Genomic DNA, 27576 nt, shown 5'->3' with positions numbered 1-27576 from the left:
TTATTGTAATGAAAGGATACACAATAAAATCAGCCCAGGGAAGAGGTCCAGACATTGAGTTTCCAGCTGTCCTGCCCTTGTGGAGACATGAACAGTGTGACCTTCTCCCAGAGTTGATGTGTGACAATATGCAGAGTACTGCCAACCAGAGAAGCTCGCCCAGTCACTGGTGTTCAGTTTTGCTGGGGCTCCTTCATACTGCCCATGTGGCTGACCTTCAGTCCAGCCCTTTTCAGAAGTCAAGCTATTGCCTTTAGTCCCCAGTCCCTGGTGGAGACAAAACATACATTGTGGCCTGAAGCCCCCATCATAAATGACATCCTTAGACTGTCTGGCGGCTAAAGCCCCCAGGCAAACAAAGACACTCCCATCAGGCAGAATATTCTGAAGGCCTAGAGATCACAGCTAAGTAGCCTTTGGGTGAAGTTAATTCTTCACTACACCCAAGGTACTATGTTGATAAAGAAGAAGGATAGAAAGCTTGACAGGAATACAGTTTTAAACAGTAGTATATAGGAAGCAAAAAGGTGGTCATTGACAAAGAGCACTGCATAATAATGGAAGGTGGCCAATTGAGATGATTTGCCTTGGTCAAGAAAGAGTACTGATATTGTTACCAGGGGTCCTTGCTCCCAGAGCTCCCAAGATGGTGGGGGGCTACTTCCAAAATGGCGGTAGGCCACTTCCAAGACGGTGGCAAGCCTTGTGTTCTCTGACCTGGGGTTCTTGGCCTCACAGATTACAAGGAATGCAATCTTGGGCCATGCGGTGAGTGTTACAGCTCTATTAGAAGCCGTGGGTCACAGAAGAGAACCGTGGAATCCAGTGACTAGTGTTCAGCTCGATTAGGATGAGCCCAGGCACTTAGCCATGCAGGAACAATGGCAAGGCTTTAGTCGGATCGGGAGTGGCAGGGGGCGCCTCGCTGGATCAGCAGCACAGCGGACACTCTGCTGGATCAGGAGGGATGGAAGTCAGCCGCGGGTCTGCCAGGGCAGCAAACGGCAGTAGTGGACGCCCAGCGAAAGCTCAGGTCGAGCCTTAACAAAACACGGACCAGAAGAGTGCAGCTGCAATATTTAATAGACTGAAACAGAGTGAAAACAGAGTTCCCATATAAGGGGAGGGGACCCAAAGGGTGTTGCCTCAAATGCCTGGGTTTATATCCTGATCCTTGTCTCTCCTGCTGTGCTCTCAGGCAATAGATGATTGGCTATTTCTTTACATCCTGTTTTTGCCTAATTAGCATTTTAGTGAGCTCTCAGATTGGTCAGGTGTGGGTTAAGTTGCAAGCCTGTGTTTAAAGGTGGATCACCTTCCCAGCTAGGCTTAGGGATTCTTAGTTGGCCTAGGAAATCCAGCTAGTCTTGTCTCTCAATATGGCTGCTGTTTAGACTGTGTTCTCAGAACACAGACGAAAAGCTGTGCATTGCATTTTCATAGGCCATGAAATAAATGACTTTTTCTGTAGTAGTATCACACAGCAGTGCTGGTGCCTTAGGTGGCTCCCACAACAGAATACTACCTATTTCATGAGTATGCCTGCTCCCTAAGTACAACTATTCATAGGAAACATGATTTACGTTTGCCTACTGTAAATGTCAAGTTTCGCCAATTTGGATGGACTCTCCTAAATCATACCAACAGAGGCTGAGTCAGATCAATAAGCATTTCTTGAGAACCTACCAAGAGTAATGCATTATGCTAGGCTCTGATTACAAAGATGAAAATTATAGAATAGCTACCTTCAACTAGTTCACTAGTGAGGAAGATAACACATAAACAACTTGGGATTGTATAAAGAAAACACAACATTTAACTTTTTTAAAAAAACTCACTATGGAATGAGGCATAGGTGATGAGATTCAGGAAGACATTTCAAAGATTGTTTTATTCACCACCATAGACCCAGCTCCCAGCAACAACTGGCACATTCCAGACACAAAATAATTTAAATATATACACATACCCAAAATACAAGTAAAATGGTCTTTGTTTGTATATAACATGATTGTGTACCTAGAAAACCCAAAATAATCAAAACTGAACTAATAAGGGAATTTGGCAAAGTCATAGGGTGTAGGGCCAATATTTTAAAATCTACTGCATTTTGGTCTGGCGCAGTAGCTCACACTTGTAATTCCAGCACTTTGGGAGGCCGGGACAGGCTTGAGCCCAGGAGTTTGAGATCAGCCTGGGAAACATATTGAGATCCTGTCTTTATTTATTTTTTTGTTTATTGCAGCACTATTCACAATAGCAAAGACTTGGAATCAACCCAAATGTCCATCAGTGACAGATTGGATTAAGAAAATGTGGCACATATACACCATGGAATACTATGCAGCCATCAAAAAGGATGAGTTTGTGTCCTTTGTAGGGACATGGATGCAGCTGGAAACCATCATTCTTAGCAAACTATCACAAGAACAGAAAACCAAACACCGCATGTTCTCACTCATAGGTGGGAACTGAACAATGAGATCACTTGGACTCAGGAAGGGGAACATCACACACTGGGGCCTATCATGGGGAGGGGGGAGGGGGGAGGGATTGCATTGGGAGTTATACCTGATGTAAATGACGAGTTGATGGGTGCAGCACAGCAACATGGCACAAGTATACATATGTAACAAACCTGCACGTTATGCACATGTACCCTATAACTTAAAGTATAATAATAATAAATAAATTAAAAAAAAAATCTATTGCATTTCTATATACTTTTCACAATAATTTGAAAATTATGTAGAAATATGTTTAAGACAGATGGGCACGGTGGCTCACGTCTTTAATCCCAGCACTTTAGGAGGCCAAGGTGGGTGGATCACTAGGTCAGGAGTTCGAGACCAGCCTGGCCAATATGGTGACACCCCATCCTACTAAAATTACAAAAATTAGCTGGGTGTGGTGGTGTGCGCCTGTAGTCCCAGCTACTTGGGAGACTGAGGCAGAAGAATAGCTTGAACCCGGGAGGCAGAGGTTGCAGCCAGCCGAGATCACGCCACTGCACTCCAGCCTGGGCAGCAGAGTGAGACTCCAGCTCAAAAAAGAAAAAAGAAAAGAAAAGAAATATATTTAAGAGATCATGAATTGTAAAATGCTTAGGAATAAATTTTTTAAGCAATATGCAAAATTGTTTATGATGAAAACATTGCCAAGAAATATACCATATTCATGAATTGGAAAACTCAGTATTGTTAAGATACCAACCCTCAGGTGTGGTAGCTCATGCCTGTCATCTCAGCAGTTTGGCAGGCCAAGGCAGTAAAATCACTTGAGGCAAGGAGTTCAAGACCTAGGCAACAGAGCAAGACCCCGCCTCTATAAAACAACAACAACAAAAACACCCAAAGTGCTAGAACTATAGGTGTGAGCCACTGCACCTGCAAAAAAATTTTTCAAATAAAAAATTTAAAAAGATACCTACTCTCTACAAGTTGATTTATGGACTCAACAAAATCTCCATCAAAACACTGGTAGGCTTTTTTGTATTAATTGATAGGCTGATTCTAAAATTTGTATGGCAATGAAAAGCCAAAACTTAGAATAGCCGAAACCATTTTAAAGGAGGACAAAATTGGAGCAGTTCAAGATTTACTCTAAGGCTCCAGTAACTCAACAGTTTAATATTGGAGTACAGAGAAATCAATCAATCAATGAAACAGAAAAGAAAGTTCAGAAATAGACTGTCACTTGTTATTTGACAAAGGTTGTCAATACAAGGCAATAGGTTAAGGAAGGAGTTTTCAATGAATGGAACCAGAGCAACTGAATATCTATATGAAAAATAAATGAGCCTTTGATGCCTACCTGCCATTACACACAAAAATTAAATTGAGATGGATCATAGACCTAAAGTTGAATGGTAAAACTCTAAAGTTTCCAGAACAAAGCATAGGAGACTATCTACACAACTGTGGGGGAGACAAAGATAACTTAGGACACAAAGGCATTGCCATATAAGCAAAAACTGTACATTGGATTTCATCAAAATTAAAAATCTCTCATCAAAAGACACCATTAGGAAAATGTAACGGCAAGCCACATAGATTGTTACGGACTGAATGTTTGCGTCCCTCCAAATTTATATGTTGAAGGCTCAACCTCTAATGTGATGGTTGGTTTGGAGTTGGGGCCTTTGAGAAGTAATTAAGTTTAGATGAGATCATGAGGGTCGTGCCCTGATAATGGGATTAGTACTCTTAGAAGAAGAGGAAGAGTAGGCACAGTGGTTTGCTCTTGTAATCACAGCTACTTGAGAAGCTGACACGGAGGATCACTTGAGGCCAAAAATTTGAGACCAGCTTGGGCCACTGAGCAAGACCCCATCTCTAAAGAAATATAAACAATTACCTAGGCGTGGGGGCACACAGCTGTAGTCCCAGCTACTCAGGAGTTTGAGGCAGAGGATCACCTGAGCCCAGGAGGTTGATCATGCCACTGCACTCCAGCCTGGGTGACAGAGTGAGACCCTATCTCTTAAAAAAATAAATTAAATAAATTTTTAAAAGGAAGAGATATAAGAGCGCGCTCTCTCTCTCTCTCTCTCTCTCTTTTTCTCTCCCTCTCTCTCCAAGTACAGACACAAAGAAAAGGCCATGTGAGCATACAATGAGAAGGTAGCTGTCTATAAGCCAGGAAATAGGCCTATACCAGGAGCTGAATCTTCTGGCACCTTGATCTTAGACTTCTCAGCCCCCAGCCCAGGCTATGGTTTCTTGTTATAGCAACCTGGGCTAAGACAGGGCAAAATTATTTGCAATATAAATATCTAAAAATGAACTCATATTCAGCATATATAAAGAACTCCTACAAATCAGTGAAAAGAAACCAACAAATCAATAAAATAATGTGCAAAAGTCTAGGCCACACACTGGCTATATATATACACACACACACACACACACACATATATATATAAATATATATCTGAATGGCCAGTAAGCATCAGAAAAGGTGTTCAACAAACTTAATGAACAGGGAAATGCCCATTAAGGCCACTAAAAGATACCAGTCAGTATACACTCACCAGAAAGGCTGAAATGTAAAAGATTGATAATGCCAAGGGTTGGCAAGAATGTGGAGGAACTGGAATTGTCACACATTGTTGACGGGACTGTAAAATACTTTAAACACTTTGGAAAATGGATAATTTCTAATAAAGTTAAATATCCACTGACCTATCTCCTGGGCTTATTGGGAAAGCTAAACACAATAATGGTTCATACTGTACATTTTCAATAAACATTTGTAATAGTAGTAGTACTGGTATCTTGTGCTTGTAAACACCTCCTCCAATGACTGCTGAAACTTAACTGACTGCCTGGTGTTGCTGTTTAACCATGTCATGACGAATACTGATAGGTTGTACCTGCAGAGTGGGAAATGTGAGGTACTAAGTCAGTCTGAGCTTGGGAAGGCAATTAGGGAAACTGGAACATCTAAATAAATAGAATCGGTAATATGTCTAGAATTAATCAGTCAATTCACATATAAACAGTACATGTTCTTCTGTTCATCTTGATGCAGGTGTTTTGATGGATATCAAGCATTTAAATTGTGCATAACAGATACTTGCTCCCTAGGGAATGAAGCAAGGCTTGAAAATGGGATGAGGGAGTGAAAGCTAGTAATGTTTGCTTCATGTGTTAGTCAAGAAAAGAGTCACTGTCAAATTTTGATACATTCAGATGTTCCCCATTTAAAAATGTCTGCATCAAAATGTCCTGCTTCCATTTCTCCTCACCTACTCTGTGAGGTATCCTAATAAGCACTTGTAGAGTCTACAAAGATGAGCAAGCTTTGTCCTTGCCACAAGGAGGCTTTAAAGTACAGTAAGAAAGGATAGGCAACCATGTGATTACTCCCCTCGAGAATGAAATGAATGTGCAAAGGACCAACATCACATGTGTTACCAAAAGCTCCATCAGCTCAATAAATCCAGAGTTCACCAAAGACACATAAACTTTCCCAGGGCTTCTTTGAAGGGGAATGTCATACACATCTTGTCTTGCCTCGGAAATCCTTGAGGTCACCAACAAGGCTAAGATTTTAATTTTAAGGACTCTTTCAAAAGTTCCAGAGGCTTTAAGGGGTCCATGAATCCCCTGAAACTATATGGATAAGAGTCATTTTTGAATCTTTATGTGCATTTTTCTAGAAAGAAGATCCACCACTTTCAGTAAGCTCTCATATGGCTCTGTAACTCAAAAAAGATTTCTCCTAAATTTGTTCTAATTGTAACTTGAGTTATATATGACCTCCCATTACTCACTTGAGAGTTTCCTATCACTTCAATCACAAAAATTGTTATCACAAAAAAATTGTTATCAAAAGGCATTAATCAGCTAATTTGATTCTGTTTCTTGCAGGCTATGGCTTCGATGTTCTTAGAAGTCTTAGTACTTCCACGTGGTTCTGATGGGTCATTTTGAAATTGAGCTAGAAATATAAAATTAAATTAACTTTACTCCTAATTAAGCATCTTAACAGTCATAATTAGATGTCACTGTATTTTGTAAATGACCTAAGCCATTTATTCACCATATGCCTTGATCTATTTACTTAAACTCTGTGCCTCAATTTCCTCATCTACAAAATGAGAATAATAGTAAAATTCACCACAGAGTCATAATGATCAAATGGGTTAATATTTGCAAAACACTTAGACTAGTACCTCATACAAAGTAAATGACATAGAAGTGACAAATGAACACCTTTGGCTTTATCGTCAAAGCCTATGGATTTACCCCTGTCTGTATTGTGGAATACGTGCAGTTGAAGTTCTTGACAAACTCTTGGTGACTCATTTCTTATTAAAAGCTTAGACGTAAGATTTAGTGTTCAAGGAAGCTTATCTAAAGCGTGAAGAGTCCATCCATTTTTAACATATTCTAACTTATGTCTCCGAGTCAAAGTAAGTCTCCCCTGAGACTTATAGTTTATCACATTGTCTTGGCACTTAATAGAATTGCTTTTGGTGACTTGTGCTGGTCCCATGCTCCTGCCTTGCCTAGGGAGACCCTTCAAGAAGCTGTTATTCTCCCTGCGCATTTGTCAGGCATATCAATGGGATGTTGTTCACTCTAGAAGACAGTGTTGGTACCCTACCCACAACCCTTTACCAGGCTAATGCACCTATCACTTCTACCTATCCATAGCATCCATGCACATCAGCTAGTAACAGCTCAAATCTGAACTCTTCTTCAGAAAACTGCTCTCAACTATCAGGAGTCTTGTCATCTGGAGATGTCTGGAAAATTATATACCAGACCCCACTCCAGGGTATAAAGGTACAAAAGCCCAGGCTTCTTGCCTCAAGACAGGACAACTTCATGGTGCCTTTCAGACTTCAGAGGCGTCCTCATGAGACCAGGTTGCCGTCAGCTGAAATCACATCTTTGCTGGGATTCTTCCTCTGCCTCATCCTGCTTTCCTCAGTTCCTTCCAGCTTTCTCCTGAGAACTCTCTCTCAATTATTTGTGCAAGAAACCCTATTTTAGACTTCACTTCCAGGAACCTAAGACATCCATTATATCATATAGGAATATGATATGCTAAGCATGAGGGTGGGGTTTTTTTCTCCCAGGCTTCAGTTCCAAAACACATTGTGTTCCTTAGTCTCTCATTCCCCTTCCCTCCTTCCTCTTCCCTTCCTCATCCACCTCTTTCTCTTCCTCATCTCCCCTTGCCTCCTATTCCTCCTCCTTCCCTCTCCTCCTCTTCTTTCTCCTTACCTCCTCTCCTCCTCTCTTCTTGCTCCTCTCTCCTTCCCCCACCTCCTCCTCCTCCCTTCCTCTCTCCTCCTCGTCTTTCTCTTTATTTCCCCTTGCCTTCTATTCCTCCTCCTCCTTGTCGTCTCCTCCTTCCTCCCCTTCTCTCTCTTCTCCTCCTCTTCACCTTCTCTCTATTCCTGCTTTCTCCTCCTCTTTCTCTTCCTCCTTCCCTCCTCCCTTCTTTGCCTCCTTATCCACTCCTCCTCTCTTCCTCCTCCTTTCTCCTCCTCCCCCCTCCCCTTCTGCACCTCCTCTTCTTCCTTCTTACCTCCTCATCCCCTCTTCCTGCTCCTCCTCCCTTTCCTCCCCGTCTCTCCTCATCTTTGAAAAAGAAAGAAAAAAAAAAAGATTGTGCTCTTCCAAAGTAAGTTATTCATTTTTATCTTAGCCCTAGGACTCTTTTAACTGAAGGTGCTTCCCTCTTTACTTTGATTGCCATGAATCTCACAACCAAATTTTCAACCCATTTCTGTGGTATTTCTGAGTAGCAACTTCACCCTTAGCTTTATTCTATGTTTTACCTTTTTTTCCTCTTTCCCAAAACCAATCAATCAATATATGTTTTGTACTAGGTGGAATAAAACAGACTTTATTAACATAAATAAGCTTTAAAAGGAGTCATGATGGCTGGGCACAGTGGCTCATGCCTATAATCCCAGAACTTTGGGAGGCTGAGGAAACAGGATCACTTGAGCTCCAGAGATCACGGCTGCAGTAAGTTGTAATTGTGTCACTGCCCTCCAACCTGGGTGATGGAGTGAGACCCTGTTCCCCCCAAATTTTAAAAATTAAAAAAAAGTCAAGATTCACTTTCCTAATTCTTACTTTGCAGTCTGTATTGAACATCATTTTTTGAGGTCTGCCCAGTTCTCAATCCCCTTCTTCCAGGTATAGCACTCCCAACTGTCCTTTGGGAATTACAATATCTGAATTCAGTTCATGTGGTTCAGGTGTGCTGACTCCATTCTCTTACTTCAGGAGAAGGGCTGACCTGGACCACACAGAATCAGAGAATCATAGTCCCCTGTTACTAAATGAGTTTGAGACAGGAAAGGATAGAGTACAACTAAAGCCGTGAAGTTCAATTCTGAGACTTCGATTGGATTAATGAGGAGAAAACATCTTTCCTTCCCCTGAACCACTTCATAGGATTGCTGAGAATACAAAATAATCTTGAAGTGAAGTGATTATGAGCCATTCATCTCATCCCTACAAGGGTGAGGCTGCCTGAGATGGAGCCAATGCTGAGAACAGCAGAGATGAGGGATGCAGAGAGACTATGTGGTCATCACCTCAGTTGAGCTCTCCCTTTTTCAGTTACCTCCTTCTTTTCCTAAATCTAATTTGAGTTTGATTTCTGTTCCTTGCAACCAAGATTCCTGACTAATAACGAAGGCACAAAAATATAAGGTTATTTTAACAGTGAATATCTATAAGGGGCTGGGCGCAGTGGCTTATGCATGTGATCACAACACTCTGGGAGGCCAGTGCAGGAGAATCACTTGAACCCAGGAGTTCCAGTCCAGATTGGGCAACATGGTGAAACTGTGTCTCTACAAAAAATTTTGTAAAAATTAGCTGGGCATGGTGGTGCGTGTCTGTGGTCTCAGCTACTTGGGAGGCTGAGGTGGGAGGATCGCTTGAGCCTAGGAGGTCAAGGTTGCAGTGAGCCATGATTACACCATTGCACTCCAGCCTGGGTGAAAGAGCAAGACCCTGCCTCAAAAGAAAAAAAAATCTGTAAGAGACAGTAGTTTTTTTGTGTGCAACTTGTTCTAACATCCAGAAAACCCAGGGATAAAAAAAATGTTTAAACCTAAGCTTTAATGCTACATACACATTTCTCTTCCTTGTTACACAAATTTGAGAGGCTGTACTACACATCTTGAAAAAATAGAATTTTTTTACAGCAGTCCAGTTAGAATTGATTTTATAGCATTTAAATTTTAACAACAGTTTTCTAAGAATGACCTTGGGGCCAGGAGCAGTGGCTCATGCCTATAATCCCAGCACTTTGGAAGGCCGAGTCAGGTAGATCACTTGAGGTCAGGAGTTTGAGACCAACCTGGCCAAAACGATGACACCCGATCTCTGAGAAAAATATTTAAAATATTTTTTAAAAATTAACCAGGTGTGGTGCCATGTACCTGTAATCCCAGCTACTTGGGAGGCTGAAGCAAGAGAATCCTCTGAACCTGGGAGGCAGAAGTTGCAATGAGCTGAGATCATGCCACTGCACTCTAGCCTGCGCAACAGAGCAAGACTCTGTCTCAAAAAAAAAAAAAGAAAAAAAAAGGAAAGAGTGACCTTGGGCAGAGTAGAGAATGGAGTTGAGAGTTTAAACTAATTGGCAAAAAGGAAGGGCAAATCTTGGCAAAGATAGTCGCATGTGAAGAGGACACTGAGACTGTACTAAGCTCAGTTTTCAAGAAGGATAACTTCTTGGCATTTTACTATCATGTTACCCATCTTCGTAGTTGTTTGAATGGTACAACAAGCTATGAAATTTATATATTTTCTATTCTCTGCTGTTTAGGGAAGAACTCTCTCAAACCATGTTTTTCCTCTGCTTTCAAAGCACAATAATCATCAACACAGAAGAAGATTTCTGTAACTACATGAGTGAGGAGTTTTTCCCACAACCAAGCAGTGGATATCAGCTGGGTGTCCCCCAATTCAATTCCTGGGGGTAGTGTCAGATCCCACAGGTTTAGGGCTCGGTTCTCGAGACTGCACCAAGAAGTGTCTCTGGAACTTCTGATCAACCCACTTCAAGTTGGGGGTCCCAGGACCCCCTCTTTGGGTTCTATTAATTTGCTGGAGCAGCTCACAGAACTCAGGGCAACACATTTACCAGTTTATTACAAAGGATACAGATGAAAAGATGCATAGAGTGAGGTATGGGGAAAGGGGTGCAGAGCTTCCATGCCCTCCCTAGACACACCATCCTCCAGGGACCTCCATGAGATCCACCATGGAGACACTTGCTGAACTCAGTCCTGCTGCGTTTTATGGAAGCTTCATGATGTCAGCATCCCTTCCCCCAGGTCATGGAGGTGTGGAGTCTTATGACCCACAATCAGATAGGAAGGGAATGATTAGAATCTTGCCTGGTAGCAGGTGAAAAGGAGGCAGGGAGAAGTTTGGAGAGATCCTGTTTCCTTAGGCCTAACACACCCATAAAGAAAGACTGAAATGGCCAGCCTTGGTGGCTCACTGCTATAATCCCAGCACTTTTGGATGTTGAGGCTGGAGGATCACCTGGAGACCAGCCTGGATGATATAGCAAGACATCGTCTCTTGAAAATATTTTATTTTATTTATTTTTACTTAATTATTTGTTTTGAGATGGGGTGTCACTCTGTCACCCAGGCTAGAGTGCAGTGGCATGATCCAGACAAACTGCAGGTTCAACTTCCCAGGCTCAAGTGTTCCTCCCACCTCAGCTTCCTGAGTAGCTGGGACTACAGGCATGAGGCACCAGGCCTGGCAAATTTTTGTATTTTTTATAGAGATGCGGCTTTGCCAAGTTGCCCAGGCTGATCTTGAACTCCTGGGCTCAAATGATCCATCCACCTCAGCTTCCCAAAGTGCTAAGATTACAGGTGTGAACCACTGCGCCCTGCTGCTGTCTTCCATCTTTAGTCTCAGGCAGGCTTTTCTTGAACCACCCAGCAGCTCCAGGCTCACCTCCTCCAGCATGGTGTGAACACGTGAGTCGTCTTCCACACTGAAAGCAAAGTCCTGGAAATGAGTCACATTAGGCCACCTTGGCTCTCATGTCCATTCCAGAGTCAATCACTGTGGCCAGAGAAAGTGGATAGGTGCTCTACACAGAGCCCTGGGCAACATGCCCATCCCTGGAGCTTGCAGTAAAATCAACCCACCTGGAGTACACGCATGGGAAGGGCAGTAGTTAAGTCCCTAAAGAACACATGGGTTCTGTTACCAGAAGAAGGGAGTAATTGCTGGGCAGGTAAAGCCACACATGTCATTTCTTCACTGGTGTACATTTTTCCTGATTGATATCTAATCACTGGACTGACAGACTGCTTGGCTCCATTCAGCAGTGCTACTCTCTCATGTATGAGGGAAGAGCTTGGTGCTTGGGGGCTGTTTTAAGTGGGTTGTTTGGATGTTTATTAGCGAGTGTCTTAGAGATCATGGAAGCAGGATGAAGCAAAGGGAGAAGTCAGGCTGCAATGCCCTCCCACTGGCAGCCTCAGCTAACGTCCACCACCACAACCACGGGAGTGCTAGAGCTACGGTAGACCTTCAAAGCAGTCCCAAGTTGGAGCAAGAGAGGAGGCCTTTATACCCTGGGGTCCATTAGTCAGATGTGCACCTTGTTAGGATGGGAGCACCATCTCGGGCAACACGGCTTTCCTCAGCTGAGGTTGCTCTGAAGGGACTGACAGCAGAGGGCTGCCGAAGTCAGCACTCCTGGGGTGTGGCGGTAACCAATCCTGGTTCCTAAAGGAGACTGAAGCTGCACATCAGAGACCAGCACAGGGACCCATAGTAATGGTGAGGTGACAAAGCTTTGTCCAGGTCCCCAAAAGGTAGCAACCACACCACCTTAAATAGTGACTTTATAAATGTCAGCACTTAATTGGTAAGAATGATTAGTTAAAATTATAAAGTTGTCTTTATTTTTATTTTTAATTATATTTTAAATATATAGACAGAGACAAGGTCTCACTATGTTGCCCAGTCTGGTCTCAAACTCCTGGGCTCAAGGAATTCTCCTGCCTTGGCCTCCCAAAGTGGTGGGATGACAGGCATGAGCTACTGTGCCCAGCCTAAAATTATAAAACTAACTTGAGGAAGGTTTTGTACTTTTTGCCGCAAGTGCCATAACTGCTGGCTAGGGCTCTGCCTAAGGGCAAATTTTGTGATTGGATCCGGTGAGAATTCTGAGTCAGTCATGAATGGCAACAGGTATCTGGAACCAGGATACCAATTTCAAGGAGATAAAGATCAGTCGGGAGTGTCAGCAATCTGGAGGTATTTGTGATTTCCAAGACTGGAAGTAATAGCTGGCCCCATGGGCTTATGGGTACCAACATGTCCTTCCAGCTGAATTGTCTCTCCCTTGATTAATAAGATGTTTAGGCAGAGAATGAGCTTAATCTTTCCCACTGCCATCTAATGCCCATAACTCAGCAGATTTTATTATTTTAACCAAAAAATCAGGTATCCTCACAGCAAGGGGGTGTAGGTGGGAGGGCTGACTCCAAATCTGTGTTGGAACAACCACGGCAGGGGAAAAACAAGAACATCTTTCCTTCACCTTCCAGGCTTGTCATTACCCATGATTCACACACGTTGGCAGTGAAGGATCATTAAACATGAGAAAAGGACAGAACAAACAAACAAACAAACCCGAGGCATTTGGTAAGAGACAGAGCTTAGAAGAAATGAACTTGTTGAAGTAGGAGGATAAACAACCTCACTGGAAATTTAACACATTTGAAGCAGTGGTTCGTCAGAACCATTGCTAGGAAAAATATGCATCTGATTAGCCAGTGAGACACACGGTAAATAATTTTTAAGACTTTCAAAGCTCATGCTTTAATCTCTAACTGATAAGGAATTTGGGAATGGATTGCACATTGGAGGTGAAAAGTGATTCGCCAGATGACACACATCTGAGAACCTGCAGCAATATGTAGGATGTAGTTCTGCTTAGGACAAAAACCAACCTGAGAGGTTTTTGTTTTTTTTGTTTTTTTTTTTTCTTCTTGAGACAGAGTCTCGCTCTGTCGCCTAGGCTGGAGTGCAGTGGCACTGTCTTGGCTCACCGCAACCTCTGCCTCCTGGATTCAAGCGATTCTCCTGCCTCAGTCTCCTGAATAGCTGGGATTACAGGTGCGCACCACCACACCTGGCTAGTTTTTGTATTTTTAGTAGAGATGGGGTTTCACCACGTTGTCCAGGCTGGTCTTGAACTCCTGACCTCAGGTGATCCACCCACCTCGGCCTCCCAAAATCCTGGTATTACAGGCGTGAGCCACTGCGCCAGGCCACTGAGAGGTTTTTGTCTGTGGATTGAATTGGCTGGCTGAACTTTTTCTTTCTTTTTCTTTTTCTTTTTTTTTTTTTTTTTTGACGGCGTCTTGCTATGTCACCCAGGCTGAAGTACAATGGCCTGATCACTGCTCACTGCAGCCTTAACCTCCTGGGCTTAAGCAATCCTCTCACGAGTGGCTCAGACTACAGGAGCACACCACCAGGCCCTGCTAATTTTTAAATTATTTGTAGAAATAAGGTCTCACTATGGTGCCCAGGGTGGTCTCGAACCCCTGAGCTCAAGTGATCCACCTGCTTTGGCCCCCCAAAGTGCTGAGATTATAGGCATGAGCCACCATGCTTGATGAATTTTTTTTTAATTAGAAAAATCCAAGGACATATTTTTTTCAAGTTGTTATACATTTTCTTATTGTACATGACTGTGTACATAAATTTGTTCAGTCAACTCAAATATTTGAAGAAATGTAAAATCATCGATATCAATCTTAGAGTATATGCTATAGAATCATCAGAGTTCAGGAGAAATAGAGAAGACTATGTGGTTTAGAGGAGTTTAGAGCTAGACACTCCTGGGTTCATTTTACACTTCTGTCACTTACTAGTTGTATGGCTTTGGCAAATTTCCTTATCTCGCTGAGTTGGTTATTCATCTGTAAGATGGATATATAAAAATATCTATCACATAGTGGCACTGCCTGAGGTAATGCAAGCAAAATGATTAGCCCAGTGCCCGGAAAACACAGTCCACTAAAACAGTGACTGCTGCTCCTGTTGTGCTTTTGCCACCATCATCACTGGGATGGTTGTTATTGAGTATCTAAGCCTGAACTATAAGACCCCTGGAAGAAAAGAGGATATTCTGACCTATGCTTCAAGAAGTAGTCTAATCTTTCAAGAAAATTGTGCCACCAAGGAATGAACACAAAGATTAGTTGAGAATCCTGCCTTTTGTTTTCACTTGTTTTCCTTCAGTGGTTGGGTGAAAGCAAGCTTGAATGCAAGGTTTTTTCTTTTCTTTTCCTTTTTTTTTTTTTTTTTTTTTGAGACAAGGTCTCATGCTGTCACCCAGGCTGGAGTGTAGAGGCACAATCACAGCTCACTGCAGCCTCAATCTCCCATGCTCAAGCGATTCTCTCACCTCAGCCTCCCAAGTAGCTGGGACTACAGGCATACACCACCATGCCTCGTTAATTTTTAAATATTTTTGTAGAAATGGGTCTATGTTTCCCAGGCTTACACCACCATGCCTCGTTAATTTTTAAATATTTTTGTAGAAATGGGTCTCACTATGTTTCCCAGGCTGGTCTCAAACTCCTGGGCTCAAGTGATCTTCCTGACTCAGCCTCCCAAAATGCTGGGAGGTGTGAGCCACTATGCCCAGCTGCAAGTTTTTTCTTAAACAGCAGATTTACCTGAAGGCCTAGGATGGATTCAGGAAACCCAAGAGCTACCCAGGGTTTCTGGATAATTATCAATGCTGGGGCAGCCTCATTACCATGCACCATGTGTGGAGGCACAAGGCAATCCTTTGCCTCCCCAGGTATGTGAGAGGCAAGGGGAAGTTCCTTCTCAGCCCTATACAAATTCCCAGATTGTGCAGTTTAGAAGCTAATGTCAGTTCCACCATCACAGGATGCTGCTCCCTGACTTTTTTTTCCCCCCCGAGACAGGGTCTCATTCTGTCACCCAGGCTGGAGTGCAGTGGTGCAATCAGGCTCACTGTAGCCTCCACCTCCCAGGCTGAAGCAATCCTCCTACTCAGCCTCCCAAATAGCTGGGACCACAGGTACATGCCACCATGCCCAGCTAATTTTTAAATTGTTTTGTAGAGATGGGGTCTCACTATGTTGTCCAAACTGGTCTTGAACTCCTGGGCTCAAGTGATCCTCCAGACTCAACCTCCCAAAGTGCTGGGATTGTTAGGTAGCTAGGCAGAGATGAGCAGGACATGAGAGCCCCCCAGTCCCCGGGTATATCAGGCGACCACCAGGTGATGTTCAGGCAGTTGTTAAACTGCCGCTCTGAAACAATAATTAGTTGCAGCTGGTGCCAGGGAAGGGCGGTCTCCCAATAGTCAGAAACACCTGAAGCTGGTGATCAGCAGCTTCCCAGTAAGATCTCAGGAGTTGGGCAAGTGGGCTCAAGCATACGTGCCAAGAAGCAAAATGGAGGAGTCTAACTGGTATATGATGTTCTTCTAGAAACATTTGACTGGTAAGGGGAAAACGCCACAAATGAACATGCACACAACTTCAGTAAACACACTGAGCATGTGGCCCCTCTCAAGTGCTGGCAGGGCACTGCACATGCAGACAGCTCGCCCCAAGGAAAAATCAAGGGAGGAGAGACACAAAGCCCCAGAACCATGCCCATACCAATGTTTACAACCCCAAGTCAAAGGTCCAGATGGGGCACTTGGATCTCTCAAGTTGCCCACTTGGCCCTTTTCCAAGAGTACTTTACTTCCTTTTGTTCCTGCTCTAAAACTTTTTATAATACTTTCACTCCTGCTCTAAAGCTTGACTCAGTCTCTCCCTCTGCCTTATGTCCCTTGGTTGAATTCTTTCCTCCTAGGAGGCAAGAATCAAGTTGCTGCAGACCCATAGAGATTTGCCACTGCTAACAGGATTACAGGCGTGAGCCACTGTGTTCAGCCTCCCTGACTTCTGTTTATACAGTTTCTGCTTTCATTCTCTCCAGATCAGTAGCAAGATGTGTATTACTTTTGCAGCATGAATTACTCTTAGCCTCAGCTCTTTTAAGAGTCCAAACCTTTTGACATCAACACAACATGGATTACTGTCATAAGATGAATATTGGTAACACATAATTTTTAGAGACCCACACGACAGTCACAATACATTCTGCCCACATAACAGTCACAAATTCTGTCACTTGCTCATGTTTTTACCAGCTTCTTTCCAGTGAATCCCAAGGCTACCTATAGAGCAAGTAAATTAATAAGTAGTAGGTTTATCTAGGAGTGGACTTGTGTAATTGAATTCCTAGAACAATGCTGTTTCTACAATAATTAATTCATTTGCTTATTCATTAGGCACAAATATATATCTGTATTGAGTCAGACTCTGCTGTATACTCAGCATATAAAAGTGAAAAATTAATTCCCAGTCTAATCAGGAATTATTTGCTATTTATTTAGATGCCACACATGTAAATAAATAAGTGCAATAAAGTGTCTCAGATGCTACGTTCAAAGTGAGTCTGGTTGCTGGGCTTGGTGGCTCACAACTATAATTCCAGCACTTTGGGAGGCCAAGGAAGGAGAATTGCTTGAGGCCAGGAGTTTAAGACCAGCCTAGGCAACATAGTGAAACCCTGTCTCTATAAAAAATATAAAAAGAAATTATACTACCACACTGATCTTTTTAAAAAATAAGAACAATTTAAAAATTAGCCAGGTGTAGTGGCATGCCTGTAGTCCTAGCTACTTAGGAGGCTGAGGTAGGAGGATCACTAGAGCCCAGAAATACAAGGCTTCAGTGAGCTATGATTATGCTACTGCCCTCCAGCCTGGGTGACAGAGTAACAGCCTGTCTCTAAAAAACAAACAAACAAACAAACAAAAAAGTGAGTATGAGAAATGCTGATTTTATCTGGGAAGGTCAGAAAAGCCTTGGTACCACAGCTGACTTCTGAGTCTTGAAAGATGAGTAAATGGTCACTGGACAGACATTTTGGGTGAAGATGACAGAGAACACATTCAGTTAATTTTTTAAATAATTTTAATTCAAAATGTATTTATAAAATATGGAATGCTTCACGAACTTGTGTGTCATCCTTGCACAAGGACCATGACATTCAGTTTAACAGTATCATCAATATCCAAAAAATAGCCTGATGTGCAGCTTGGGATGGCCACAGCCTGTATAGGGAAGGCAGGCATTACCTGAAAGTAGAGCAGCAACATGGACTGGCCAAATTGTTACATAAAATTAGACACCACAGGTAGGTAGGTAGGTAGGCAGGTAGGTAGGTAGGTAGGGAAGAAAAAGGAAAAAAGAGTCCAGGAAGAACCCTGAGATTCTTAGGGTGGGGCAAAGCAAGAGAGGGCCAGGGCAGCAGGGCAAGGAGGGTGACCCCAGAGACCCCAGGAGAACCACAGACATTGTACCTGCTCTTTCCCCCAAAATGCTGCAATGGTCAACAATATTAAATGACACAGAAATTAGAAGATGAAAAGTGAAAAGAACTCACTGGATTTGGTCTTTGGTCTTTGGTAATGTACCAAGCAGTTTGAGTAACATAGGGGAGGTAGAAACTTGAGTGAAGTCAAAGAGAGATGGAATCATTAGAAAACAAAAGCAAAGATTATGGTCCGATTTGGTGAGAGTGAAAGGGATGCTCATATACTGTTAGAAGTGTAAATAATATGAATCTTTGTATCAAAAGTTTTTAATAGGATCATACCATTTGACCCAGCTATTCTGCTACTATAAAATTATCTCAAGGAAGTGAATATGTATCTATGCCAAGATTTAGTTATAAGCTATTCATCTGAATGTGGGTTTAATGGTAAAAAAATAAAAAGATAAATTTAAAAAGGGTATTAGGTATACCAATTATGTTCTATCCAGAGCAGATTTACCATGAAGCTATTGAAAATTAAGCTTTGGGCTCCTTACTTGCATGGACCCCTTCAATATACTGGGTGAGAGCCAGGCGTGGTGGCTCATGTCTGTAATCTCAGTTACTCAGGGAAACTGAGATGGCAGGATCCCTTGGGCCTGGGAGTTCAAGTCCAGTCTAGGCAATATAGTAATACCAGATCTCTAAAACAAAACAAAACAAAACAAAACAAAACAAATACATACTGAGAGAGGGCCTTAACATTTTATATAAATAATCCTATAATCTTTTCCTTAAAGAGAGCTCCCCTAATTGTATAAGTGTTAGGCTCTCCAAATCTGGATTACCATGAGTCTGTTTATATAATTATAAAAATAAGGTTGTATTTTATAATAAGACAAATAACTTCCCCCCGCCACACACACACAAAAAGGCAAAAAATTTGAACAGGCATTTTTATCACATAAGAGATGTTAATGACATAAAGAAATGCAAATTACAACCACCATGAGATACCATTTCTCATGTACTAGAATGGCTAATTCTTTTTTTTTTTTTTAGATGGAGTCTTGCTCTGTTGCCCAGGCTGGAGTGCAGTGGCATGATCTTGGCTCACTGCAACCTCTGTCTCCCAGGTTCAAGCGATTCTCCTGCCTCAGCCTCCAGAGTAGCTGGGATTACAGACGTGCGCCACCACCCCCGGCTAGTTTTTGTATTTTTTGTAGAGATGGGGTTTTGCCATGTTGGCCAGGCTGGTCTCAAACTCCTGACCTCAAGTGATCTACACACCTCAGCCTCCCAAAGTGCTGGGATTACAGATGTGAGCCACCCCACCCCCAGCCTAGAATGGCTAATTTTGTTTAAATGCTGGTGAAGATGTAGAGCAACTAGAGCTCTCCTACATTACTGGTAGGAACACAGAATGGTAGCAGCACTTTGGAAAACAGTTTGTGTGCAGACCAAAGCAACTCCATCTTGAAAGTTAATCCACCATGTTGGCTTCTGATTAACCCCTGTTCTGGAAAGGCCACTAAGATTGCCAGCTTATCTATTGTTCTTTGTGTCAAAGCAGGTACTCACTGTAAATCCTGTCCTTAGGTCAAACAACCTTGATGTTATACTTTATTTGTTCTACACATCCCTTTTGAACCACCCTATTCTATGGTACATAAGCCCTGGGTCTTGGGTGTAATGGTTCTGGGATCCACCTTCTTCTCTTGCTGCTGCCCCAGGCACAGGCATGGCTTCTGATCGTCAGTCCCTATTAAATGTTTCTTTATAAGAAACTGGGTTTGTCAGCCTCTTTTTTCTGCCTCTTAGCCTCGGTGGACTTTGGGGTACATTTGCATAGATCTGCCCACCACAGAACAGTTTGGCAGTTTTTTACAGAGCTAAACATGTACTTATCATAGGACCCAGCAACCTCACTCCTAGGAATTTATCCAAAATAAATAAAAGTGTAGGTCCACACAAAGACCTGCACACAAATGTTTATAGCAGCTTTACTAATGATTGCCAAAATCTAGAAACAACTCAAATGGTTATCTACTGGTGAATGGATAAACTATCTATGGCACATCCACACAATGGAATAATACTCAGCAGTGAGTAGAAATGAACTACTAGTACATTCAACAACGTGAATGTATCTCAAAAGCCTAATTTGAAGTGAAAAAGAGCCAGACACTCTCTCTCTCTCTCTCACACACACACACACACACACACACAAAGCTGCATACTGTATGATTCCATTTCTATGACATTCTGGGAAAGATAAAACTAGGAGAGAAAATTAGATCCATAGTTGCCAGGGGCTGGGGAGGACAAGGGAGGTTGGGGATGACAGAAATATCCTGTAACTTGGTTTCTATGGTGCTGACATGACTGTATGTATTTGTCAAAATCAGCAAACTGAGCGCTTTAAAACAGTTTTAATGTATGTAAATTATACCTCAATAAATCTGACCTTTAAAAAATTCAAGTTATCCTGACATGGTGGCTCATGCCTCTGTAGTCATAGCTACTTGGGAGGCTGAAGCAGGAGGATTGCTTGAGCCCAGAGTTCAAGGCTATAGTGCATTATGATCATGTCTGTGAATAGCCAGTGCACTCTAGCTTGGGCAACATGGCAAGACCCCATTCCTCAAAATAAAAGTAAAATAAAAAAATAGAAGGGCTGGGCATGATGGCTCATGCCTGTAATCTCAGCACTTTGGGAGACTGAGGTGGGTAGATTGTTTGAGCCCAGGAGTTCAAGACCAGCCTGGCCAACATGGTGAAACTCCGTCTCTACTAAAAATACAAAAATTAGCCAGGCATGGTAGTGCACATCTGTGGTCTCAGCTACTTGGGAGGCTGAGGCACAAGAATCACTTGAGTCTGGGAGACAGAGGTTGCAGTGGGCAGAGATCACACCACTGCACTCCAGCCTGGGCGACAGAGCAAGACTCTGTCTCAAAAAAAAAAAAAAAAAAATGAAATTGTAGAAAATATTTAAAGACATAGAATAGTAGTCCTATAGTATTGATAAGTAAAGCAAGTCATATAGTATTGATCAATATTCATTTTCATAAATCCAGCTTTGTGTGCTCAGATAGATAATACATGAATACATTTACAGAGGAAAGAACAGAAAAACAACAAATTTCACCTATAATTACTTTCGAGGCATTGGATGACACATGAATATTAACATTACACTTTTGCCCATTTGTATTTTTAAAATTTTCTTTATTAAATATGTATCCAGTGTATTTTTTTTTTTTTTTTTTTTGAGACAGAGTCTTGCTCTGTCGCCAGGCTAGAGTGCAGTGGTGCAATCTTGGCTCACTGCAACCTCCGCCTGTCAGGTTCAACTAATTCTCCTGCCTCAGCCTCCCAAGTAGCTGGGACTACAGGTACATGCCATCACATCCAGTTAATTTTTGTATTTTTAGTAGAGACAGGGTTTCACCATGTTGGCCAGGATGATCTCTATCTCTTGACCCGTGATCCGACTGCCTCAGCCTCCCAAAGTGCTGGGATTACAGGCTTGAGCCACTGTGCCCGACCATAATTTTTTTTTAAGTAGGTTTTTGTTGATTGAGGTGGAGTTGAGGGTTTTTGAAGAACAAATTCTACATGGAGAAATTAGAGACAGGGATTCTAACCTCTTCTTATTGGCTTGCCAATTTAGGGAAAAACTTACTAGAAGATTCAAAGATGGAATTTTTGTTTTTTTGTTTTTTATTTTAAAGGGAAAGTGAGACAAGACACCCATGCAATCAAGAGCTCATGATATGGTACTCCTTGAGAGATACAGTCATGGTACTGTATTGGGAGCAAGTTCCAATTATGCTCCAAAGCCTGGATGACTCATCTGTCTCTGAAAGAAGCTTTCCATGATCCCAGCCCACCCTTTTGTTCAATTTTCTCCTTGGTAGTCACCCCTATATACTCTGTGATCAAGTGAAGGGTTTACTCCCTATTCCCAACCACAGCCTGAACTCTCCTGCTCCATGCCTCCTTCACTCTGTTCCTCTGCCAGTCTGGAATGTTCTCCATCTCTCCCTCTTTTCAAATGAGAAGTAGCAGTCAATTCCCCTGCACTCTACAACACTGCCCATACCTCCTTGGCACTCACTCCTAGCTTCAGTCTTACAGTTAACTGTCACTCCTCTCCCTTCCATTAACCTGAACCCCTTAGGCATCTTTCTGTCCTCCACAGCACTGAGCACAGAGCCTTATCAATGTTTGTTGAATTTCACTGAAGATGGCATCAGACTTGGGATGCCAAATTATGATACATCCATAAACTCAAATACTTGTAGAATAGACTGATTATGAGATTAGTCCCAAATTCAGCATAATTATAGAATGCTCCATTCGAGAACATATGTCCTTGTACCTTGGAAATAACCAGTGATATGACTTAAACAGTGTTCATAGTTGTATTAGTCCATTCTCACAGTGCTATAAAGAACTACCTGAGACTGGATAGTTTACAAAGAAAAGAGGTTTAACTGACTCACAGTTCCAAAGGCTATACAGGAAGCATGGCTGGGGAGGCCTCAGGAAACTTAAAATAATGGTGGAAGGCAAAAAGGAAGCAAGTACATCTTCATATAGTGGCAGGAAAAAGAGAGCTAAGGGAGAAGTGCTACACACTTTTAAACAACCAGATCTCATGAGAACTCACTCACTATCACTAGAAAAGCAGGGGGGAAATCTGCCCCATGAGCCAATCACCTCCCACCAGGTTCCCTCCCCAACACTGGGAATTACAATTCGACATGAGATTTGTATGGGGACATAGAGCCAAACCATATCAATAGTCTATTTTTTTTTTTAAGTGAGTGAGTCTTTCAAATTTATATCCCTTTTTAAGTATGTTCTCAGGGACAACTACCAGCTCGTTTTTACTATTCAATGTCATGTCTGCATACTTTGTTAGAAAGGATCCAGCTGTGCTTTTTTTTTTAAATAGGAATGAGTGCTGTGGATCATGAATTGGCTGATAGAGATGTTCATTTCTTAACTACAAAAGTCCAATTATGATAAGGCATAATTATGACAAAGTACAATTAATAGAAACATGCCAACCATGTCTGTGCTTCTTATAGCTGAGTGACCTGGAAATCACTAAATGCAGGTCACATAGTAAGTATTTTTTAAATGTTCAGATAAATCATTCTTGTTCACATAGCCAATCAGCCTTCCCACACCTCTTGAATAGAATTTTTGGGTTATATGACCTAGGTCATCCTGGAAATGTGCAGGTTGCCAAGAATGTGGGCACAGTTGGATGGAAGCAGGTCACTCCCAGGACAACAATACAAGGAAGATCCTGCCACCTTCAAGTTGTGTCTCTGAAGGGCACAAAGCCTGCTCAGATGCTGTCAACAGATGTTGTAAAGGTCCTTCGCTATGTGAGTCAAAAGACCAGAGAAACTATCTTTAGAGATCTGGGAGATCATCAGCCTAAAGGTAGTGATTGGTGTCATAAGAGTGGTTATGGTATTGAGCGCAAATGAGCAATAAGAGAGAAAAGGGAAGGGGATGTTCAAGTAGTGAGGGAAATCACAGAATTGAAGATCAATGAAGAATAGTCTGAGATAAAAGAAAAACCAGACCACATGAAGTCATTATCATTTGTGATGAACACTGTCAAATGCCAAAAGAACATGAAGCAGATTAAATATGGCCACAAATTATCTGATATTCCTTCCATCGAGCAGTGGGGCTCTATGTCCCCTCCCCTTAAGTCTAGGTGGGTTTTCTCACTGTTTTGCCCAATAGCCTGACAGGAAATGAAGCTATGTTCATTTTCAGGACTGGTTCTCAAGAAACTTGCAGCTTCCACGTCCTGTCTCTTGGAACACTCAATGACAGAGAAGTCAGCCACCATAAAAGAAGTCTGACTGCGCTGAGATCACCCTGCTGTGAGAAAGGCCAGGTTAACTATGAAGAGAGAGAGATGCCCAGCCAGTCCAGGCTGCTCCAGCCAGCCCAGGCTCCGTCTGCCCAGGCTTCAGCTGCTGTCTCAACGCACCTGCATAGCAGAGCTCAAAGTGAGGACCAATCACCTGAGCCCAAGGAACCTACAGAACTGTGAGAAATCAATTTTTTATTTCTTTTTGTTTGTTTGTCTTTTGAGATGGAATCTCACTCTGTTGCCCAGGCTGGAGTGCAGTGGCATGATCTTGGCCCACTGCAACCTCCACCTCCTGGGTTCAAGCAATTCTCCTGCCTCAGCCTCCTGAGTAGCTGGGACTACAAACATGCACCATAATGCCCGGCTAATTTTTGTATTTTTAGTAGAGACAAGGTTTCACAATGCTGGCTAGGCTGGTCTTGAACTCTTGACCTCAAGTGATCTGCTTGCCTCAGCCTCCCAAAGTGCTGGGATTACAGGTGTGAGCCACTGCACCCAGCCCAATTTTTAAATTATTTTAAACAAATAACTATTTGGATGGCTAATTACACAGTGTTTCATTTCAGTCCCAACTGGGGCAACACTGAATGTACTGCAATTCATTTCAGACACTAACCATCCAGAGTTGGCACAGATTCCACAGGTTAAGGTCAAAGTCCTCCACAAGATAGCTCTCACCAGCTGTAAGTTTCAGGGGATTCTAGGTCACTCATACTCTGACTGGCTGCGAATTTGAGGGTTCCCACAACCATCTCAGGCTTGATAATTCACCATAATGACTCACAGAACTCAGAAACATGCTACATATGAAATAATAGTTTTATTGTGAAGAATACATATAAGTACCAAGATATGAAAAGATAGGGAAAATTTTTAAAAACAAAATAAAAGACTACATAGGGCAAGGTCTGAGAGGAAACACTGAGCTTCAATGCCTCTCCCCTGTGGGAGTCAGGGAGCATCACCCTCCCAGCACATCACTGTATTCACCAACCAGGAAGCTCCTCCAAGCCTAGGTGTCCAGAGTTTTTATTGGGGTCTCATTATGAAGGCATGATTGACTAAATCCTTGGTCATATCACTGAACCCAATTTCTGGCTCTTCTCCCTGGATGGTGCACCCAAATTCAAGGGTCATATGTTAAGTTCTCCAAGTCATTTTTGAAATCCTCTTACTTGACTTGAGGTAAGAGAGATGTACTTCAGTCCCCTCTCCCATGCTGGGAGAGAGAACACAGCATACTTGCAACTCTCTCCAAAACAATGTGAAGCTGCCAACACCGGCCAGAACAGTTTTGAACAACTCCTATTGCAAGCCTTGCATGATGGCGTCTATTGTTAGTTTCTCACCCACTTGGGCATCTTCAGAACTTTTTTTTTTTTTTGAGATGGAGTTTCACTTTTTTGCCCAGGCTGGAGTGCAATGGCTCAATCTCAGCTCACCACAACCTCTGCCTCTCTGGTTCAAGTGTTTTTCCTGCCTTAGCCTCCCAAGTAGCTGGGATTATAGGCATGCACCACCATGCCCGGCTAATTTTGTATTTTTAATAGAGAGGGGATTTCTCCATGTTGGTCAGGCTGGTCTCAAACTCCTGACCTCAGGTGATCCACCCATCTTGGCATCCCAAAGTGCTGGGATTACAGGTGTGAGCCACTATGCCCAGCCTTCAGAACTTTTAAATTGCATTTTAGTTTCCATTCCACAATGATTAACAAAATTTTTTAAAAATAGCTGTTTTCATGGATTTTAGTGTCTATTGAGAGATAGATAGTAAATAACACAAACAAATATATAATTCCAAACAATGTTCAGTGTTATAAAGGAAAGATTCACTAGATGTGGTAGACTTTGTGGCCTCAGTGAATCATGCCTTCTGGTATTTTGCCCTTGAGTAATTCCCTTCCGTGTTGACACTGGGTTTGGCCATACAATTAACTTTCACCATTGGGACATTACAAACATAGTGTAAGCAGAAGTTTGATGAACTTGTGTTGGTAGAAGAGCTGAGGCAGGACTGGCTTGTCTGTCATAATATGAAAGAGTCTTGGAAAATGTCCGGGGTCCAGGGTCTAAAACCCCTCGTGACCTTTGGAACACCAAGCTCTGTGCCAAAGGGTGGAAGGCTGCCCTGCCACACCACAAATCTAAGCTCAGGGCATAAAACCCTTCATGACTTGGATGGAATCCAGGGCTCAGGGCATAAAACCTTCCATGGCTTCTGGAATGTACACAGATTTATTGGTTGCTCTCTCAGGCTTGTAAACATGTTCTCCATTATCTCAAGCAGCAGAGCATATTCTATAGGCATCAAAGAAAATGTTAAACCATCACAGCTATGGTTGATGCACCACTACCTTTCTACCCCTATGTCTTCATGCCCTCACCTGTTTATGCCCACATCCACATGTCCTCACCACCTGCTTCTTTGTTTGATCACCAATAAATAGTGTGGGATCCCAGAGCTGGGGGCCTTCACAGCCTCCATATTAGCATTGGCCCCATGGACCCACCTTATGTACTCCTAACTTGTATTTTCTCATTCCTTTGACTCCTCTGGACTTCATAGCCCCCGGAGCCTGGTGTTGGGTCTAATCACCCCAACATTTTTGGCGCCCAACGTGGGGCTATGAAGACGGTGAAGGAATGCTAGAGCGTGTGGAAGTGGAGGATGCATTGTCAGAGGACACCTGAGGACAACTGAAAGAAGCTCAGTGGGTAAGCTGGGTGCTCAGAAGAACAAGGGTAACAATGGGACAAAATGAAAGTAAACATTCTGCTTATTTAAATTTCTTAAGGCATTTATTACGGAGAGGTAGAGTGAAAGTTAGCACTCAGAATTTATTAACACTCTTTAATACAGTAGAGCAGTTTTGCCCATGGTTCCCAGAACAAGGGACAATGGAGTTGGATGAATGGGAAAGAATTGGCAGATATTTTTAAAAGGCACATAAAGAAGGAGCCAAAATTCCAGTTTCTGTTTGGTCAGTGTGGGTGTTGACAAAGGCAGCTCCTGAGCCATTTCAAACAGATCATGAGGCAGATTCAGATGAGGAAGAGGCAGACAAGTGTAAAAAACTAACTTCAGATTCTGAATGTGAGGACCAGGAACCAGAGTAAATTAAAGAAAAGAAAGGGAACCTGAAAAAGGTGTATTTTACTAGCCCATCGGTTCCACCTGCTGAATTAAGCCTCCCTCTCTCCCTAATGGGAGAGAAAATGAATTAGCTGAAAAACGTACTGCTCCTGTAGTTGCAACATTAAAACCTGGAGTGATTGGTGGTGCTATGCAAAATTCTATTCAAAAGGCTACAGCCGAGGGAGACCTTGAAGCATGGCAATTTCTAATTACTATAACCCAAAGACAGAATATAGCTAATTGGGCCACTTTTCTTTTTAAGTTGTTAAAGGAATTCAAGCAAGCCATTAGTCAATATGGGCAAAATTTTCCTTTTGTACAAACTTTACTAAAAAATGTGGCTCTTGGTGATAGATTAATACCATATGACTGGGATACTTTAACAAAATCTGTTCTCACTCCATCTCAGTACTTACAGTTTAAAACCTGGTGGGCTGACGAAGCTCAAATTCAGGTAAGGGAAGACACACCATAACAGCTGCCTGTGGCTGACTCTTTTGAACAGCTAATGGGAGTTGGCCCTAATTGGGGTCGATTAGAAAATCCAGCAGTAATGAAGAATGTTGCCATTGTTCAGCTGCTCACTGTGTACTTACAGGCATGAAAAAGCATAAATGTTACAAGGGGAA

The 27576-nt window shown here is 42.5% G+C and overlaps 1 protein-coding gene across 8 annotated transcripts in view; it reads right to left on the bottom strand.

Annotated features, from left to right (window-relative positions):
• Positions 1-27576, bottom strand: part of LOC112426729 (uncharacterized) — a 129365-nt gene that overhangs the window by 74036 nt on the left and 27753 nt on the right. Inside the window, exons 4-5 of one of the 8 annotated variants that reach the window (XM_071068217.1) lie at positions 8047-8099; positions 6335-6444 (exon numbers count right to left, since the gene is read on the bottom strand). The exons of 2 other annotated variants lie outside the window; for them this stretch is intronic. In XM_071068217.1, coding sequence (XP_070924318.1) covers positions 6376-6444; positions 8047-8099 — 122 coding nt within the window. In that variant the 3' untranslated portion in view covers positions 6335-6375. 5 more of the 8 variants (XM_071068216.1, XR_011607005.1, XR_011607006.1 and 2 more) reach the window with 5 other exon arrangements.

This window comes from Macaca nemestrina, chromosome 8, assembly GCF_043159975.1.
Source record: "Macaca nemestrina isolate mMacNem1 chromosome 8, mMacNem.hap1, whole genome shotgun sequence".
NCBI lineage: Eukaryota > Metazoa > Chordata > Mammalia > Primates > Cercopithecidae > Macaca > Macaca nemestrina.
This window is presented reverse-complemented; position numbering and strand designations above follow the sequence as displayed.